Source organism: Natator depressus, chromosome 6 (assembly GCF_965152275.1).
Source record: "Natator depressus isolate rNatDep1 chromosome 6, rNatDep2.hap1, whole genome shotgun sequence".
In the NCBI taxonomy this organism is placed as follows: domain Eukaryota; kingdom Metazoa; phylum Chordata; order Testudines; family Cheloniidae; genus Natator; species Natator depressus.
Genome location: NC_134239.1, coordinates 51,196,403 through 51,217,394, shown reverse-complemented (window position 1 = coordinate 51,217,394; position 20,992 = coordinate 51,196,403). Strand labels below are relative to the sequence as shown.

Sequence of the window (20,992 nt, the reverse complement as noted above, 5' to 3'; positions counted from 1 at the left end):
AGAAATGATATGAATGAGGAAAATAGTAATGAACATTGAATTCAGCTCTTCAGAACACAGTTATTCATCCTCTTTTCTTTCCCATGCTCAGCTCATAAAAATTTTAGAGAAAAGAAATGCAGTTCTAATTTAAGAATGATCTTTACTGTAACAGTAGTTGTCAACCTCAAATACCTCAACTAAAAGTTCTCACATATTTTTTATTTTATTGTGTTGTATTTTTAGCCTTCTGTTTTCTGAACCATACTTGCTTAGGATAACAACACATTGAAGTCAAGAGAAGAATCTGAAGCGCCACTTGACAGAAACTTTCCCCACAGAAATTGAAGTTAATGAAGGTTAAATCTTTTCACAACAAACAATGAAAATACAAGGAGCTTTAAGCAGACAGCTCATGTTTACCTGACTTCCAATGCAGGGGTTGTGTCTCAATTTAAACCAAGACAGTTCAGCACTGTAGTTGGTCCAAATGCACAGATAAACATTGCCCAATCTGTACAGGACACAAGTAAATTTCACCCAAAGTTAACTCTTCAAATACATTCTGTGAATTCATAATTAACAGGGAGCAGTCTTATCTAGTGAAGGCGTGGAAGTTAGGATATCTGGATTTTACTCCCAGTTCTGTGACTAGCTTGCTTTGTGATTGTGGGCAAGTCATTCAATGTTTCTGTGTGTCAGCCACTCCTTCTGATAAAATAGGGCTGGTGAAGCACTTGGACATTGCTGAATGAAAGATACTTGTGACAGCCCATAGAGACCTGTTGGGACCCACTGAAGTGCCCACAGGGTCATGATTTCCCCACGTTGTGGTTTCTTTACAAAACAGGCTAGGACCCAGTAGAAAGTTCTCAAAGGGCAGCAAGCTGGACCCAATCAGAGAGCAGGTAAAGAGACAAATGCACCAGAAGGAGTCTCCTGCTCTAGGGAGAGACATCTCTCTAGTTACTGCCGATCAGGAGGATTTCAGACCACATGTATTGTTTTCAGACTTACTTCTTGTGGCATCAGCCATGTCTTTTTTTTCCAGTCACAAGCCCAAAAGGCTCAGGCCTTTTGTTCAAAGAAAAGTTGCCAATGGATACTATATCATCTGAAAAGGTATCTCCCCCTAACCCTCCAGCACCTGAGTGATTAGGCCATGTAGTAACTGGGACTGGACTCTAAACCTTAGTGCACCAGCATAATCGGGCCCACCCTACCAGTCTCCAGCTGAGATTCAGTACACAGACTGGAGGTCTCTCTGATAGAGTTAAGGGATGTATTCCCACTTCAAGACTCTGCATTTTGGGAGGGGCAAGAAGAAGAATAAAAAAAATCAGAATCAGAGATGAAAGCCAAGACAGACCTGGGCCCAGGTGTATGCATCACCCAAAAGAAAGACCTCTAAAATTACTGGAGGCCTGGGATCTAGCTAGACTCCAACTCTCAGCCCTGGCCCATGAGGACAACATTTGTGGATAGACTTCCCTGAGTAGCAGTGGTTAATGGAACGGTCACTCAAGAGGCTGAAGCCACACGATATCTCTGCTCTAAGCAATGCAGGAATTTGCTTTATTAGGTGACTAGAATTCCAAAGACTGAAGAGGTGTATCACATTGATAGCCGTATCCAGATATGCACAAACACAGATCTGACGACCAGCTCATGAATTATCCTGCATTGGGCATCTGAACAGAGTGAAAACCCTAGTCCAACTGCAACACCATTTTTCATTCAACAGGGGCATATAAACAGAATGCCAGTTTCTGTGTCTCCTTGTCAATGAGTAGCCCTCAAAGGGAGGCTTCAAGGAATCCTTAATTCCTGTATTCCTGGTTAACATCCCATTTCAATGAATGGGAAACCCATAAGTGGACCCTGAAAGAAGAATGCAAGAGGACACCAGTACATTTTAGCAAGTGGCATAATACCCTATTACGATCTGGGGGCCATTCTGTTGCAGTCAATAAAATGCAGAAACTGTGCCAGGTTTTCACCAGAGTTGGACTTACAAAGGTCCTTACAGACAAAAGAATAATTGTTATGCTCTACCTGGTGCAGGAGTTTTGGGATCGTCTCAAGGTAAAATTAGTATGCATACCTCTTCCCGAAAAGCTCAATGAAACCCCTCAGTATATTGGTTGTGTAAATCTGTAGAGGTGGATGCAAAGGTTTGGACAGGCTCCTTTCTTGCCTCCTCTTTGCAGTTCAAGAAGTCCCTCATGCTTTCATAGGATTCTCCCCTTTGAATTGTTACATGGGCAATAGACTTATGAAATTTTGGATCTTATTAGAGAGGTTGGGGAGAAACAACCCATTTGGACTCCAAACCCTTTTTTGCATGTCATCATAGACACACTAAACACAGTGAGGCAGTTTGCCCCTGCCCAAGCCCGGTAGACGCAGGTTTAACAAGCTCCTGGTAAAATGACACAGCCCCGGTGAGATAATCTGCAAAGTCAGTGCAACGAAGTGCAGGTCTAGCATTAAGAGACTAAATATTTAGGGTACTTGGTATGGAACAGGAAAATCCAGTCATTCAATAAGATTATGGTAATCACCAGGAGGCACTAGCTCTGAGAGGTTAGCTAGTTTTGTTTATCTGAACATATAGGAGTTAACTCCTGAAGAAGTTGCCAGCCATGACGCAGCTCTGTGCTCAGCATAGCACCACCAAAGTACATCATCCATGCCTTAATCTCTCTAAGAATCATTAGGTGTCTCTGCTGGCTACAGTTATGCTTCCCTTCCACACAAGCAAACAATGTGACATTGAGCTAAAACATGACAGCAGCCACATTGAAGTTGCAACTGGTACTGGAGTACAAAAATTGGTGTGACCAAGTCAGTTTCTGATGAAACTTCATTGTAAATGCTCTGTAAGATTCAGGAGAAACAGAAGTATTCCAAATTGATGAGACGAGTGTTAAGTACTGCAAAAGTATCACTCATCAATTACTAAAACAGAGATGACAAAAGGGAGCATAAGAATAAGTTTGAAAATTGGTCCAACATTAATTTTAATGCTCAGCACAGAACAGTGTCTATGCAATTTATTAAAGGGGTTGTAAGCTGAGCTGAAGGCTTTAAAACTCTAGTTTTTCAATGCTCACTTGATCAAGGTGCTATGAACTGGAACAATATAATAGCAATGTAAAACAATGTAATCTAAAGGAGGAAAAATGGTTATATGAACGTGAACAGCTATTTTAAAACAAATACTTAAAATGCAAAGTATCTTCAACTGAAATTACATGTTGTTGAACATTTCTGATCTGACAAACACTACTGAGCAATCACACTGCTGTTTCATTTGCACTTTAATTGTATCTTTCACATAACAAAACTAACTCTTTCCATACTCCCACTTCGGGAACAGACGTTCCTTTGCTTATGAGGTATAAATAAGTGACTGCATTGACTATATTACTGCCTACAGATCCCCCACTTCATAGGACAGACTAAAAGATTTTAAAAATTCAATAGGATTTCTTTCACAACAGAAGGTTCACCTGAAAAGTGATCTTGGGATAGGACAGCTACTAGGACAACACAATTTAACACAGACAATAAGAACATGGGAAGGTTCCCCCCGTCACCAAATTTAATTTTTAATGAAGTGACTATGATTGGTACCATGATCCTTCTTACATAGATCTATTTTAAGCCAAGGGGTACTGAAAAGGCCAGGGGATTGATGGGTTATTGAGTCTTTCACCTCTAGCACAAATTAGTAGTGACTAAAAATTATCACCATTTGATGACTCTTTGGCAGCCTCTGACAAGTGAGAGGAAGGGCAAGCTTGTGGCTAAGAAACTGGTCTGGAACTCACAAGAACTGAGTTCAGTCCCTGGCTGTGCCACAGATCTCCTGTGGGACTTCAGACAAAAATCACCGAAACTCTGTATGCGCCTTAAAATACTTAACTTCCTCACAGTGGCATTTTAGGGGAAAAGAGCTGAATGGATCATGAAAAGTCTTTTCACAACCCAGATGTGGTTTTTCATTATCAGGCTATAAGAGTGTGGGGAGAAGTGTGCAATGCCACTGACTAGTGTCTTAGTTCTGTGGATAAACAGTCTGCAAAATTGTTAATCCTTTCACCAGCACTCCTTTCCACACACAGTACAAGTTAAAAACAAAACAAATGTTTGCAACCAAAATAGCTCCCTTACTTCAATGTGCATAGCATAGGCCTATGAGACAGATATTTAGAATATACCATTGCTACATATTCCTCAGAATAAAAGATTTCACCAGAAACTCTATTATTTAAGTCTCAATTAAATGCTAAGTTTGGAAGTCTCATTACTGAAAGATTACATTTCTCTTAAGTAACATTTACAAGGCAATATTTGACTTCAATTCTTTATGTGAAACTGTAAAAACAGTCACACTTCATTTTTCAGGGTAGACTCCGACAACTGAATAGAGTTAACGATATAAGCACTCATGCTACTGAGCCCTCTGAGCGACATAAGTTACACCTACAGAAGTGCTAGTGTGGACAGGGCTATGTTGGCAGGCGATGCTCTCCTGCTGACATAGCTACGGCAGCTCATTGAAGGTGGTTGAAATATGTCAGTGGGAGAACTCTCTTCCATAGGCATAGAGTGACTACACAAGCAGTCTTACAGCCACACAGCTGCATAGGTACAGGTGTTTCCATTTAATTTTTTTTTAAATCAGAAATTTTTCTATCAGGTTTTCAAAAGCAGTTTTAAGAGCAAACTATAATACAATTTGGTGTTTAACCTACCTGATATCTCTTTAAACAATTGTATAAATTCAAAACTGACCATTCTGAAGGATGATTTGCTTTTACCAAAATCATCCATCAGAAATATTCTTTTTACCATGTAAGAGTCTCATAAAAAGGTAAAGAGCCTGATCCAAGGCCCATCGAAGTCAATGGGGAGGCTCCAATTGACTTTAGTGGACAGTCAAACCAAGCCCTTTGTGAGAAAACTGTGAAATGTATTCATATCAATCATATAGTAACTTATATAAACTGCTGATGGCTATGATATACAGCAGTACTTTACACCAAACAGACTCATTGTTGTTTGTTGTTCTATTAATTCACCTTATATGCAGCATCCTAGTGAAGTAAATGTTGCCCCATTTTCAAAGATGAAACAGAGCAAGGTTGGTCATGTAAGAAAGTCAGCTCTTTGGGACAAAGAATGTTTTTCTATTAACCTTGTGATATGCCTGGCACAGTTCTGGGTACACCACCTAACAGTGGTAGAGATAGATACAAACAATCCTGACTCCTCCTGTTCTCAACAGCTGGACAGTACTCCCCACTCAAGATTAGTCTACCAAATGGCACTAGAAAGCAAAAATCATTTAAAATAGGTTTTAAAATGTTATAAATATCGCTCTGTACTTGCCCCCCTCTCCCCACACACACAAACACACATTGCAAGCCCAAAGCCCAACAAGTGAGAGCAATTCTCACCTTAGAGGAAGCATGAGCACTTGCTGCCAACGCTGCTGAAACTGGTCTACTGATTTTTTTCACCCTTCCTGTGGCATTAAGCCTGGATGAATAACTGTTTTTGGCCTATTGACAGTGTTAGCAATTCAAAATACATTACCAAGCAACTGAGTGAAAAATACTATCAATTCTAGGAGACATTTATAACCATACGATGCAGGGTTAGAGCCAGAGGTATTTAGAAAGCAGCTTCAAGCACACAGTGAAATATAAATGCAACTAAACAGGTAGGACATTTACTACTATGTCTTATTATATCATGATAATTAACCAACTAGTAAAATCATCTAATATATTTGCCTTCTGATACCAAAAACATTTTGGGGTCCCACTGTCCCATTTTTGGTAGGCAGGTAACAGTGCTTTTACTGTGGGATGGACCCTAGGTGTGAAACTAACACATCAATCTCAGTTATGCTTTGCATGTTTACAGAGCTTTTCACCCATATATCTCAAAGCACTTCACAAAAGTGGATAAACATAATTATCCCCATTTTAAAGAGAGAAACTGAGGCATTAAGAAATATAGCAAGACCAACCTGGGTTCAATATTTATAACACTTATCTTTACTCCTAGACTCTCAGATTGCATTAATTACAAAGAAACTACACTCCATGCCTGGTTGTCCATGTTTTGGGGACTTTTTGGTTTGCACTTAGCTCCAGCTAGTCCCAAGTGCAGTTCCCTGCCTCTGGAATGTATTACGTGGTTGAGACGCTCATGCCTGTGCACTGCAGCTTCCTGCACCAAATGAAGTTCCAGGTACTGGCCATTATACATAAAACCATAACGTGGCCTAAGCACAACTCTCGACCTTTGACTTGCCTTCTGACCTATGCTTGTCCGGAATGCTGGAACTCACCATTCTAGAGATAAAGTTCACAGTAGCCAGGTACAGGCCTCCCTCAGTAGCCGGTCTAGGCATGTGGAAATCACCCCTGCGGCAGACATGCTTAACACAAGCAGCTAATTCTAAATGTGGCTCTGCGAGATTTATTTGTTTACAGTCTTTCAGCTGGCTGACCTATGAAATGGTGGGCCTATAGATGATCCTTCCGTCCTGTTTCTAAAGCCTCGAGCTGCGGAGGATTGTGGTGGTTTTGCTCTTCCTTTAAAGTATGTTATTAATATGAGTTAAAGCCATGTAAAAAAGTTTCCATGTACCACACTATAGGTGCCTTATATTGCAAATACATAGAAAAGTTACCTTTCCTCCTTTTTATTTATGACAGATCACCTCTAAAATTGTGAAGAGTGTTTTTTATCATGCTTCTATTGCACGTATCTTTAAAATGCAGTAATGCATTTTAATTTCTGTTGTATAGCAGCCTGAGTGCCTTGGTGAGAAGACAGTTAAAAATTATGACAACATTTTAAAAAGTCAGCAGCAGTTTTAAATTTTGTACTTAATATCTGTACATGCAAACAGTTCAGCAACATCTTCAAGCATTTTCCAGATAGGTTATTTGGAAAAAAGTTTAAACTTTGGTTTTGGGTCTGGACTTAAATAACTTAAACAACAAGCAGTATGCAAATGTATATCCCCACAACCAAAAAAAAAACAACACACCCCTAAAAGCATGTACATAGATTTAGAAATTGTCTTATGCATCATCTCACTGATATCAAATAACCCACAAGCATAAAAGAATAATTGCTGCAGTGTTAAGAGCTTTCAAAACTCATTTATTAATTAAGCAACAATGATTAATAAACGTGAGTAGTGTTTTAAACTCTGATATTTCTTAACCAGGAGTTTTAGTACTACAGTAGTGAATTAATTCAGAACCTATAGATAAGGCAGCAGATGTTACTTATATCCGAATTCATGCTTTACTCATAGGTAGCATTAGAATACTTAAAAGGTTCAACTAGGAAAGGCTAATGTCACTTCCATCAATATTTCATGCAGCATTAAAACTAAGTGAAGTGCTTTCCAATCCCTTGAGGATAGGGGGCAAGGGGAAAGGAGAGAAATCATAATGAGCTCAAGACAACCAAAGAGGAGGATGGAGAACAGCTTATCTACCTTCTATAGCAGACGGGTGTGAGTTAACAGATTCATTCTCATCACAGGTTTCAGAGTAGCAGCCATGTTAGTCTGTATTCGCAAAAAGAAAAGGAGTACTTGTGGCACCTTAGAGACTAACCAATTTATCTGAGCATAAGCTTTCGTGAGCTACAGCTCACTTCATCGGATGCTGTTTAAAAACCTCAAAGAAGTTTAAAAAGTCTCAGGTGAGCTGCAATACATTCCTTTCACTTTCCAGATAAATATTAACTCTGTTTCCATTTAACTCTGTGAAATCCTGAAGTAAGATAATATGGGGAGACTGTGGGGGAGGAGGCGGGAAGGGAAGAGAGCAGTGAATACAAATGCTTAGATCTGACTTCAAAACATTTCTCTTCCACGCATCATCATGTCAGCTCTGAAATGTGTTCACCAATCTATGACCACATATCATCAGTGACTCTAAACTGGAAGCTGAGCATCACTGATGTGACATGAATAAAGATAAGGGAAGTGCATACAATACTACTACTTTAATGATAATTTAATGTGCAATACAAGTACCATTTATAATGGCTGTTTTAAATACTGCCTTAGAATAAGATATGCTGACAGAAGGCTTTTTTAAAAAATTAAAAAAAAAAAAAAAAAGAAAAGCATGCAGGTTTGCTGATAGCTTCTGCCTAAGTAGTGCTTGTTCAGCCTCCAACCATCCTCCTCCCAGCTCTTGTTTATTGTCAGGAAAAACTAAGAATGGTAAGACATATAGTACTTATCCTATGGATTTTATATATAAAAACAATTTGCAGCTATTCAGTTTGGCACCAGCCTACAACACCCCTTTGGTAATAAGAAAAATAAATACATCTATTGTGTCATCATTAGAACCATCATGTGGTGAACATGTAACACACACACACGACCACTAACACACACACCTGTACCTAGTAAAAGAAATTCCTGTTCCCAGAGAGATAACTTCATAGAATCATAGACTTTAAGGTCAGAAGGGACCATTATGATCGTCTAGTCTGACCTCCTGCACAATGCAAGCCATAGAATCTCACCCACCCACTCCTGTAACAAACCCTTAACCTATGTCTGAGCTATTGAAGTCCTCAAATCGTGGTTTAAAGATTTCAAGGTGCAGAGAATCCTCCTGCAAGTGACCCATGCCCCACACTGCAGGGGAAGGCGAAAAACCCTTAGGGTTTCTGCCAATCTGCCCTGAAGGAAAATTCCTTCCTGACCCCAAATATGGCAATCAGCTAAACCCTGAGCATGTGGGCAAGACTCATCAGCCAGACACCCAGGAAAGAATTCTCTGTAGTAACTCAGATCCCACCCCATCTAACATTCCATCACAGGCCATTTGGCATATCTAACGCTAATCGTCGAAGATCAATTAATTGCCAAAATTAGGCTATCCCATCATACCATCCCCTCCATAAACTTATCAAGCCAAATAGGTCTTTTGCCCCTACTGCTCCCCTTGGAAGGCTGTTCCAGAACTTCACTCCTCTGATGGTTAGAAACCTTCATCTAATTTCAAGTCTAAACTTCCTGATGGCCAGTTTATATTCATTTGTTCTTGTGTCCACATTGGTACTGAGCTTAAATAATAATTCTCCCTCTGTGGTATTTATCCCTCTAATATATTTATAGAGGGCAATCATATCCCCCCTCAGCCTTCTTTTGGTTAGGCTAAACAAGCCAAGCTCTTTGAGTCTCCTTTCATAAGACAGGCTTTCCATTCCTCGGATCACCCTAGTAGCCCTTCTCATCTTTCTTAAACATGGGAGACCAGAACTGCACACAATATTCCAGATGAGGTCTCACCAATGCCTTGTATAACGGTACTAACACCTCCTTATCTCTACTGGAAATACCTCGCCTGATGCATTCCAAGACCGCATTAGCTTTTTTCACGGTCATATCACATTGGCGGCTCATAGTCATCCTGTGATCAACCAATACTCCGAGGTCCTTTTCTTCCTCTGTTACTTCCAAGTGATGCATCCCCAGTTTATAACAAAAATTCTTGTTATTAATCCCTAAATGCATGACCTTGCACTTTTCACTATTAAATTTCATCCTATTACTATTACTCCAGTTTACAAGGTCATCCAGATCTTCCTGTAGGATATCCCGGTCCTTCTCTGTATTGGCAAGACCTCTCAGCTTTGTATCATCTGCAAACTTTATTAGCACGTTCCCGCTTTTTGTGCCAAAGTCAGTAATAAAAAGATTAGTCCCAAAACTGATCCCTGAGGAACTCCACTAGTAACCTCCTTCCAGCCTGACAGTTCACCTTTCAGTGTGACCTGCTGTAGTCTCCCCTTTAACCAGTTCCTTATCCACCTTTCAATTTTCATACTGATCCCCATCTTTTCCAATTTAGCTAATATTTTCCCATGTGGAACTGTATCAAATGCCTTACTGAAATTGATTAGGTGATTATAAAATTTAAAGATAGAAAATACCTATTAGAATGATCCTCCAACCAATCTCAGTGACAACGTAAAAGTATTCCCTACAGTAAACAGCGTTTTATCCAGTCTAGTTTTTCATTAGTCCAAAACAATTAAACCACAGCAGACAATTCCTAGCATAAGAGTCCTCACTCTCTGAAAGAATTACCTGTATTCAGCCTAAGTCTTCCCCCTCAGTTTATCCCATTTCTCTCAGTTATATTTTATTTCTTCATCTCTGCCACTTGATGCAGAGAGTGGCAGAATGAGGACAGACAGATGCATGGAATTAAGTAGCTGGCTGCAACTTTCATTAAACTTTAATACTCTCCTATGCCAGGTATTAACTGGTTCCAGTGTGGGAGTTACAGGGCTTCTTACCATATAACCCATAACGCGGGATAGCCTCTTGTCATAAATATAAAGGGAAGGGTAACCACCTTTGTGTCCACAGTGCTATAAAATCCCTCCTGGCCACAGGCAAAACCCTTTCACCTGTAAAGGGTTAAGAAGCGAAGATAACCTTGCTGGCACCTGACCAAAATGACCAATGAGGAGACAAGATACTTTCAAAGCTGGAGCGGGGCGACGGGAGCAAAAAGTCTGTCTGTCTGTGTGATGCTTTTGCCGGGAACAGATCAGGAATGCAGTTCAGAACTCCTGTTAAGAGTTAGTAAGTAATCTAGCTAGAAATGCGTTAGATTTCCTTTTGTTTAATGGCTGGTAAAATAGCTGTGCTGAATTGAAAGTATATTCCTGTTTTTGTATCTTTTTGTAACTTAAAGGTTTTGCCTAGAGGGATTCTCTATGTTTTGAATCTGATTACCCTGTAAGGTATTTACCATCCTGATTTTTACAGAGGTGATTCTTTTACTTTTTCTTTAATTAAAAGTCTTCTTTTAAGAACCTGATTGCTTTTTCATTGTTCTTAAAATCCAAGGATTTGGGTCTGTGTTCACCTGTACAAATTGGTGAGGATTTTTATCAAGCCTTCCCCAGGAAAGGGAGTATAGGGCTTGGGGGGATATTTGGGGGGTGGGGGGAGGGAAGACGTCTCCCAGTAGGCTCTTTCCCTGTTTTTTGTTTAACACGCTTGGTGATGGCAGCATAGGGTTAAAGGACAAGGCAAAGTTTGTACCTTGGGGAAGTTTTAACCTAAGCTGGTAAGAATAAGCTTAGGGGATCTTTCATGCAGGTCCCCACATCTGTACCCTAGAGTTCAGAGTGGGGAAGGAACCTTAACAGTTCTCATCAGCCTACCCCGCAGGACTCAGCTCTCTGAGTCCTAGCCCGCTACCCCTATTGTCAAGAGGGAGACAGAGGGTCAGCAGGGTGGGGACCTCAACACACAAGGGCCACAAGGTCTGACCCTATCACATGAGCCCAAGGCCCAACACCAAAATCCCTGGTCTCTTACCTCTGGGAACCATTCATTTTATTCCCTTGACCACACTGGAAACCAGCTACAAGTTGTGACAAATAAACAACTCCACCCCAGTAGCTCAGTTAGGTACTAAGCAGATTCCTACTTAACCAACCGTGGCTTGAAGGTTCTGCGAGGAAGGCAAATTCCTCCCTGGTCCTCTGCCAATTGGCCCATGGGAGAAAAAATTCCTTCCTGATCCCCTAAACAGGCAATTGGCTAGACCTGTGGGTGGATTGGATGGGTTGCTGGATTGGAGCCCAAGGAGGCTGGGGAATGCTGGCCAATCAGCACTCCTCTGCCTCAGCTGGTCAATGGGTGCCAGAGACTTCCAGGGGAGAGAAGCTACCTATTGTCCCTGAGAGAGTGCCTCCCTCCCTTGCTACTGAGTCTGTCCCCTTTTCACCACTGGCCTCATTAAGTTTCCCCACCATTGATGCGATTGGGTGGCATTTTTCTCAGGCCTCCCAACAGAGACTAAAAAAGAAAATATTTTTTCCAATACTTCCCCCTACAGTATTTTCAATCCTTCATTTTAAAAATGTTTCTATAGGGAATGGTATTAAACATGTACATATGCTACACTACCCACATAACTTTTGGTTTGATCTGATTGAATAAGACAGTGATTAGAGGCAGCTTAGTGAGAGCAGTTGAGTCACCCATTCTAGGTGGAGCCCAGGCTTGCAGTGGCTCGTAAAATGAAGGTAGCTGGGAGACTAAGGGAGTCAGCCAGAGAGAGTGTATTCTCAAGGGCAATTCTGTCTTATTACTATTGATCAAATTTTGGGGGGGGGCAAAAGAGGAGCACTTTCTGTGCTGGAACGTGGCACTGAGTTTGGTAGGACTCTGGGCTGGTTGCTGTGTTTTGAAATATAGGCTAGGTTGCTGATTGAAAACCTATGCAGTTAGCTACACCATTATTAATATTTTAATACAAAAATAAGAACCCTAAATACATGATTAGAGTACATACTCAATCACAGTTATTTTTGTTAAGAAAACAGTGTATAAATGAGTCTATAAATGTTGGAAACACACCTTGCTTATTTAATCTTAATTCTATTTTTTTTGGTGAAGAAATTGACCTGTTTGTGCACACCTCTTACTACTGTGTGCTGTTGAGAATTTGCATTGAGATCAGGATGGTATGGCTGAGTGGTCTATGCATTATTAGTGAAATCCTGGCTTGGAACAGCTTGGTGCCATTGTCCTTAGACAAGTTTCAGGCTGTGCAGTGCACCCCGGGTTGTTCACTTGGTTACCACCCTCCAGCCCAAATGTGGATGCAGTTCTGTGGTACTAGTATAACTGTTAAGCACTTTGGGATTCTTTATGTTAAAAAGCAATAAGTACTTGCAAAATATTTATTACGGCTTATTCTAATACAAACATTAGTAGATCAAATAGAAGCATGCAGTATAGAATCAGTCTTTTGTATGGCGAATCTGGCTCAAGAGATGATGTGAATAAGTGTGAAGAAAGACCACCCCAAGTCACATGCCCAGCTCATCTCAAACATTCCTGTGACAAAAAAAATCACCGAATGAATTAAAAGAGATGAAGTCTGACTGGCTTTAAGAACTGTTTAGATGGTTGGCAAATTCACTGCCCTTCTGGTGAAGCAACTAGAAGATTAATCTCTCCAATATAATGCTGTTTCCCCTTCACTGTCCCCCTTCTCATGCTGTTATTTACATCCTATCCACCTTTCTAGTCCTTGTTACCAAAACACAGACTTGGCAGTGCATGCTCACCTTTAGAAAAAAACAAAATGAATGTATCAGAAACAGAGGCTAGGAACTGAGGGGCCATTTCAGTTCCCTCTGAATTCATTGACCCTTTCATTGTCCTCACTGGATCAAGCCTTGTAAGAGGAAAGATGAGTTTGAAGAATTAGAGTGGAGTTCAGCCTAAGTTAGTGGTCTTGGAACAGCTGAAAATACTCAGCCACATGCAACATTGACACATTCCATCTCCAGACAATCAAAGCTTCTTCTCTATTCCAGAACAATTAAGTCAGAATAAAGGTGTCAAAACTGAAGTTTTACTCGGAGTCATCCCAAAAACAACTCAGAAGGAGAAACAGCATTTGGCGATTTCTTTAGCACCTTACATAACAAATACAGGACTCTCAACTGCATTGTGAATCCAGAAGCTTACCACAAGAATCAGTTATCTACATGTTGAATACCAATGATGTGTTCTTAGTAACCATGTGACATCAGATTTATTTATTATTGTTTATATTACAGAAGGACCCAGAGGACCCAGTCATGATCAGGACCCCATTCTGGTAGGCTCTGTACAAATATGGTCATTGGCCCAAAAAGTTCACAATCTACAGTTTAAGACTACAGAGCTAAGTGAGGATGGGAAGAGAGAAAATATGCAACACTGTTCCACCAGCAAATTAATAAATATCAAAGATGATGATGTAATTAGGATCATTGTCCTAAAAACTTATAACAAAGGGAAGAGTTGAATTTCTAAAGTGCAAAACCAGAATGTGATCGCCATTATATAAAACTTGTAATTAAGTAAAATGGAGAATGTGATTACTATTATTAATCCTTTGTATTTTGGTAGCATTTACAGGCCCCAGTGAGAATCTGGACCCCATTGTCCTAGATGCTGTATGGACTTATAAGAGGATACTGTTCCTGCCCCAAATTGTTTAAAATCCATCTGGCAATCTGATCTGCATGGGTAGGCTCCAGACCAGCTCAAAGCCCTATTGTTACTTACAATCAGACTGCAAAGACACGCCCGCCCACCCACCCACCCACAAAAAGAGGATATCTTCCCCGCCCACACACATACACAGCCCCTCCCAAACAGGCAGACCAATCAGCCTGATGGTAGATTCACTACATTAATTCCAATTATTTCCTACCTCTGGCTATTTCAATATTCCCTTATTTTTTCTACACTTATGGAGATTTTCTATTTTTAAAATAGATTTTAGGAATATAGGAATTGCTATACTGAATCAGACCTATGGGCCATCTAGTCCAATATCTTGTCTCCAACAGTGGCCCCCCACCAGATGCTTCAGCAGGTAGATAGTGAAAAATTAATTAGGTGTTATTCCCAAATTCTAATTAACTAACACCAAGAATAAAATTTAAATATTTTATGGAAGCAAGTCATAAGGCAAAAAAATGTATAAAACCATAAATTATCCTCATAGATGAAAATTACACTTATCTATAACTTTAGTAGTTCAGCACTTGTAAATTTACAAATATAAAAGCTATTCAGTAAAAGTGTGTTGGTGTCTTATTCTGAAAATGAGGTGACAGGAAATACAGACTGAAGCTCATATTAAAGTAATTTTTGAACTAATATAAGAGATGACCTCAACCCATGACAAACGACCTCCACCCCGCTAAAGACAGTTAATCCTACCATTATTTTAGCCAATATGCCATCATCACTTGACTCCATGGTTACCACTGCTTTGTCTGTTTCGATTTCACATAATGCATCTCCTGCATTTACAGTTTCACCTGCAAAACAAGACATGATTTTAAAATATTGTAGAATAACTTTGAAGCATGCATCTGGCTACCAGTTTTCCAGTATTGTAAGGATGGTTAAAAATGCAGTAAATAATATTGTACTTTGAGACTTCTGGATAAAAATCATTGCTCTTTTGTAAGGTGTTAATGTCATTAATTACCCATGTTTGCGGTAACTATTCAGACAGACAGAACAATGAAGTGACTTGTCTTAGGTCACAATCAGTCAGGAGCATAGTCAAGAAGGCAACCCTGAAATCCTTATCTCCAGCCTTTGGCAATAACTGCTAGCCACTGATGAAAATGGTGATGTAAGTATTTCTTAATAGAATACTGATAACAAGCAGCATTGTCTTAAAACTATATATAAGACATTGTTGTGTGTCTGTTTAGATACACAAGCGAGAGAGAGAGAGGCAAGTGTTATTTTGAATTTATAGCAAAGAGTTAAACATGAAACTGTCCTCTGCAATGGACTCCAATCATCATTACAGATATACAAATAAAACTTCAAGAAATGAAAAATATTCAAATGGCAAGTCTGTCAGTTTGTTTCCTCTCAGTCTTTTATAAAATCCTGAACAAACAAGAAATACACATCTTTTGTGAAATGAAAATGTGTGTGGTGTTAGAAGTGGATCATAGAATCATAGAATAACAGAGTTGGAAGGGACCTCTGGAGGCCATCTAGTCCAACCCCCTGCCCAGAGCAGGACCAATCCCAACTAAATCATCCCAGCGAGGGCTTTGTCAAGCCTGACCTTAAAAACTTCTAAGGAAGGGGATTCCACCACCTCCCTAGGTAACGCATTCCAGTGTTTCAACACCCTCTTAGTGAAAAAGTTTTTCCTAATATTCAACCTAAACCTCCCCCACTGCAACTTGAGACCATTACTCCTTGTCCTGTCATCTATCATCACTGAGAATAGTCTAGATCCATCCTCTTTGGATCCACCTTTCAGGTAGTTAAAAGCAGCTATCAAATCCCCCCTCATTCTTCTCTTCCGTAGACTAAACAATCCCAGTTCCCTCAGCCTCTCCTCATAACTCATGTGTTCCAGTCCCCTAATAATTTTTGTTGCCCTTCGCTGGACTCTCTCCAATTTTTCCACATCCTTCTTGTAGTGTGGGGCCCAAAACTGGACACAGTACTCCAGATGAGGCCTCACCAATGTCGAATAGAGGGGAACGATCTGCTGGCAATGCCCCTACTTATACACCCCAAAATGCCATTGGCCTTCTTGGCAACAAGGGCACACTGTCGACTCATATTCATCTTCTCGTCCACTGTCACCCCTAGGTCCTTCTCTGCAGAACTGCTGCCTAGCCATTCGGTCCCTAGTCTGTAGCGGTGCATTGGATTCTTCCGTCCTAAGTGCAGGACTCTGCACTTGTCCTTGTTGAACCTCATCAGATTTCTTTTGGCCCAATCCTCCAATTTGTCTAGGTCCCTCTGTATCCTATCCCTACCCTCCAGCTTATCTACCTCTCCTCCCAGTTTAGTGTCATCCGCAAACTTGCTGAGGGTGCAGTCCACACCATCCTCCAGATCATTAATGAAGATATTGAACAAAACCGGCCCCAGGACCGACCCTTGGGGCACTCCGCTAGATACCGGCTGCCAACTAGACATGAAACCATTGATCACTACCCGTTGAGCCCGACAATCTAGCCAACTTTCTACCCACCTTGTAGTGCATCCATCCAGCCCATACTTCTTTAACTTGCTGACAAGAATACTGTGGGAGACCGTGTCAAAAGCTTTGCTAAAGTCAAGGAATAACACGTCCACCGCTTTCCCTTCATCCACAGAACCAGTTATCTTAGCATAGAAGGCAATTAGATTAGTCAGGCATGACTTTCCCTTGGTGAATCCATGCTGACTGTTCCTGATCACTTTCCTCTTCTAAGTGCTTCAGAATTGATTCCTTGAGGACATGCTCCATGATTTTTCCGGGGACTGAGGTGAGGCTGACCGGCCTGTAGTTCCCAGGATCATCCTTCTTCTCCTCTTTTTTAAAGATGGGCACTACATTAGCCTTTTTCCAATCTTCTGGGACTTCCCCCGATCGCCATGAGTTTTCAAAGATAATGGCCAATGGCTCTGCAATGGATCTGCATGAACTACATAAATCTAATGATGGGATCAAGTTATATTATGGTTTTCCTCTCCTTTTAAGCACATACATGCCTGCTATAGCATGATAACAGCCCTATGAGCCTGGATTGTTCTGACAGATGAATAATGACTGGATACTTGCCATTAAATGAAATTACAGTGGGAAACCTGGAAAGGATCCAGAATGTTTTGGCCTTAAAGCAGATAAAAATATGCTTTCCTTTACACAGCACTGGAGAAAAAGTACAATTATGTATCAGGTTTGTAGGTACTGTATTTTTAATTAAAATGCAAAACACAGGCTTTAACACTTTCCGCAGCACAATAAATGAAGTGACAGCATTATATGTCTAATTTTACTTTCCACTTGCTCTCTGAAGTGCTTAAACCTCAGAAAAATTACTTTGCCACCTACGATTTCTGTTTGTGTATGTGACATGTGCAGATCTTTGTCTTGATTATTTCTTGTATTGTGACTACTTGAAAAGGGATAGGGGGAAAAAGAAAGAGAAAGAACTGCTATATGGTTTGGATGACCTTTGCAGTAAGAAACAGCAGCTATATTCAAGCCTCGATTAAATAAATACTTCCCCGAGGGAAGTCTAAGGAGAGAAAAGATGGCCAATTTCTTTGTCCACTCAAATATATACAGGGAACTTAGCACTTCATTATTTCATGTTAAAAAAGAAATCTACATTAGGACACATTAAATTGCAACAGAATTAGGGACTGGATGGCTCATGGGGGGCTACCAAGCTCGTCAACTGTAATTCACAGTGGTTTAGTTCTGTTAGATGGTTATTTCGTGTGGTTTGTTATAACTTATACTACCTTAGACAGCTAGCTAGGTATTTACTAAATAAAACGGACTCATTCCTTAGCTATGCCAATTCTGTGCCCAGCACAGTTGAGGGGGCAAGTGACATCTCTACACCTCCTATCATTAGACTGCGGCCTGTCGGTGGCTACTCTAGGCCCTGGTGCCACTTATAGCAGCCTTAGAGCAGTTTTATTTTTAAATTTTACTTTACAGTAATAGCTCCAGCAATACATGATTGCCAAAGCACAGCAGCGCTCCAGCAGGGTCCCCACCCGCTCAATGCATCTCTTACTCTGGGGACATCAAAGCCTTCCAAGGTGCTTGGGGATTCCCCTGCACTGGGGACTCTCTGGGAAACTGATAACACCAACTTTTTCTGCCTCTTGGCCCCACCAGAACAGCAGCCAGTGGCAGAAGATTTGACGCAATATCTATTTTTAGAAGTATGTTGTGATATAGCCTTTAGAAATCCCGGTCACTGGTTCAGTAACTCAGTTTAATGAATGGGAGTGTGGTACCTCTCAGCGGGGGCTGCCAAATTCATGATACATCCCAGCAGGTGCCCAATTTGATGCCAAGTACAACTGAAAAGATCAGCTTTCTGACCGGAAAGAATTGGAAAGCAGAGAGCTTTGCTGAAAATGGAAAAGCTGATACTTGGTATCATAAAATTGTTCAGATGGCTACTCTTTGTGTGAATAGTTAAATTCATTATAATTATTCAGACACTTTGAAAACCCTTGTTTTCAGTGGTTAGCTCCTTATATTAGAGTGATTACGACTTCTACTACACCGGAGTTTTCCTTCAAATTTAACTTATGTCATACCCAACAGAGGTTCAGTAGCCTAGACGCAAAAAGTTGGTAGTGTCAGTCCAGTTACTAGTGGACAGGTGTCCAAATCATAAGACACAAATTGCACCTCTTGATGCATAAGGATTGACAATGGAGAACTCCCTTCTCTCAGTCTCTAGAGGTGGTCCCTCTAGAACAGTGCTTTCTCAAGCTACCTGATGTGGGGGACAGGTAATTTTTTTCCAATGGGCACACAGACCGGCAGCTGATGGCTCGCGGACCGGCAGCGGTCTGCGGACCACCACTTTGAGTAGCAGTGCTCTAGAACATAGTTGAGCTGTAGTATATGGGGAAGCATCCACTGATGCTGCCAATTCTATGTACCTGGCTCAGGATAATCAGAGGATTGTAGTCTCCAGGGCTGTCAATCTATCATCTTTCACCAGTACTAAATTCATACACAATAAATAACTTAAAAATAAAACTGCTTTTTATTCTAAAGCAATGGATTTCATTACCCACAGAAATCAATAGAAAGCTGCATTAATAGTAAGGGAGAAATAGTGAAGCTGCCTATTAAATACAATGTGTTTTCTCCTGCTGAAGTGAAATCATTTCTCTCCTGTGCAACTGTAAAAACAAATACTAGATACTTACTTAAAGAGGAGGACTAGTGACCAGAATAGTATTCTGGTGACCCCTGCTGGTTACATGGGGGAAAACCCACACATTTCCACATGTAAACCTGTTATGTTACCTTTCCAATCTTGTCTCTTTCCATTTACTTTAAAACACGGTACCATATAATGTTTATTTTTTCAGATATAAGATCAGTAAGACTATATATCTACTAGTGCCATTCAATCATATATCTCAGGTCATTGCAGGATGAGTCATTTATGAGAATCACTTAATGGTGGTAAATTTAGAAGCATTACTCCACTTTCCTTTTCCCCCCCCTCTAAAAATCTATCTACCCATTTGCTTTAACCCTTATTACACTGCTTGGCAAAAAATAATATTTAGAACTAATTATTATCAAAGATGAGCTAAATGAGCCCATGTATCACATTCAGATTTTTTAAATGGAAAGAGATCTCATTGTATTCAAAATGTTAGAATAATTTGTCTTTGAGTCCAACCTTCAATTAAGAGCAATTAATATGCACAACTGATTTTCAGATACTTATTTAGGGAAGCATAATAGGGATTGAAATAGCTTTCTATAGCACACATGGAGGAACTGGAATAAGACCTTTATAATAAGAAATAACAGTTGTACAGTGGTTTTAAAAGATTTTGTACTTTAAACTGTAGCTATAGACACAATATTCAAAAGTAAGAATCTAAACTGCTGTAGAATATGGTCTCATGGTTATCAGAAACTTTTGGTTAGTTATGTTACATCTACACACTACAAGTACTAGAGCAGCACAGCACCCCTATAGCACTGCAGTGTAGTAGGGTTGCCAGGCGTCCAGTTTTTGACTGGAACGCCTGGTTGAAAAGGGATCCTGGCAGCTCCGGTCAGCACTGCTGATCGGGCCACTAAAAATCCGGTCGGTGATGCAGCAGGCTAAGGAGGCTCTCTGCCTACTCTGGGTCCGCGCAGCTCCATGTCCCTGTGGCCCCTAGGCACAGTGGCGACCAGGAAAGCTCCGCGCATTACCCCCGCCCAGGGAGCCATGGCCAATGGGAGCTGCAGGGGCAGTGCTTGCAGACAGGAGCAGCGCCGGCAGAGCCACCTGGCCACCCTGCGCCTAGGAGCCAGACATGCCGTCTGCTTCCGGGAGCCATGTGGAGCCAGGGCAGGCAGGGAGCCAGCCTTAGCCCCGCCACACAGCCAACTGGGAGCCATCTGAGACAAGCACTGCCCAACTGGAGCCTGAACCCCCACCCCAACTCCCTGCCCCAGGTCGGAACCCCCTCCCAGACCCTAACTCCCTCTCAAAGCCTGCACCCAACCCCCGCCCCAGCCCTGAGTCCATACCTCGCACTTCCCCCCTAGCCCCTGCCCCAGCCTTGAGTCCCCTCCTGCACCCCAAACATCTTATACCCGGCCCCACCCCAGAGCCTGCACCTCCAGCCAGAGCCCTCACCCCCTCCCACACCCCAACCCCCTGCCCAAGCCAAGTGGAAGTGAGTGAGGGTGGGGAAAAGCGAGCAATGGAGGGAAGGGGGATGGGGTGAGTGGGGGGTGGCGCCTCAGAGAAGGAGCAAGGCAAGGGTGTTTGGTTTTGTGCAATTAGAAAGTTGGCAACCCTACAGTATAGGCACTTGCTACAGTAACAGAAAGGGTTTTTCCATGACTGTAGTAAATCCACCCCCTTGAGAGACGGTCGC

General features: G+C 41.2%; 1 protein-coding gene across 2 annotated transcripts in view; it reads right to left on the bottom strand.

Moving 5' to 3' along the window:
* PDHX (pyruvate dehydrogenase complex component X) overlaps positions 1-20,992 on the bottom strand; it is a 102,345-nt gene that overhangs the window by 65,596 nt on the left and 15,757 nt on the right. For both annotated transcript variants that reach the window (XM_074955272.1, XM_074955273.1), the window contains exon 3: positions 14,804-14,904. In XM_074955272.1, coding sequence (XP_074811373.1) covers positions 14,804-14,904 — 101 coding nt within the window. The remainder of the gene's footprint in view (positions 1-14,803; positions 14,905-20,992) is intronic.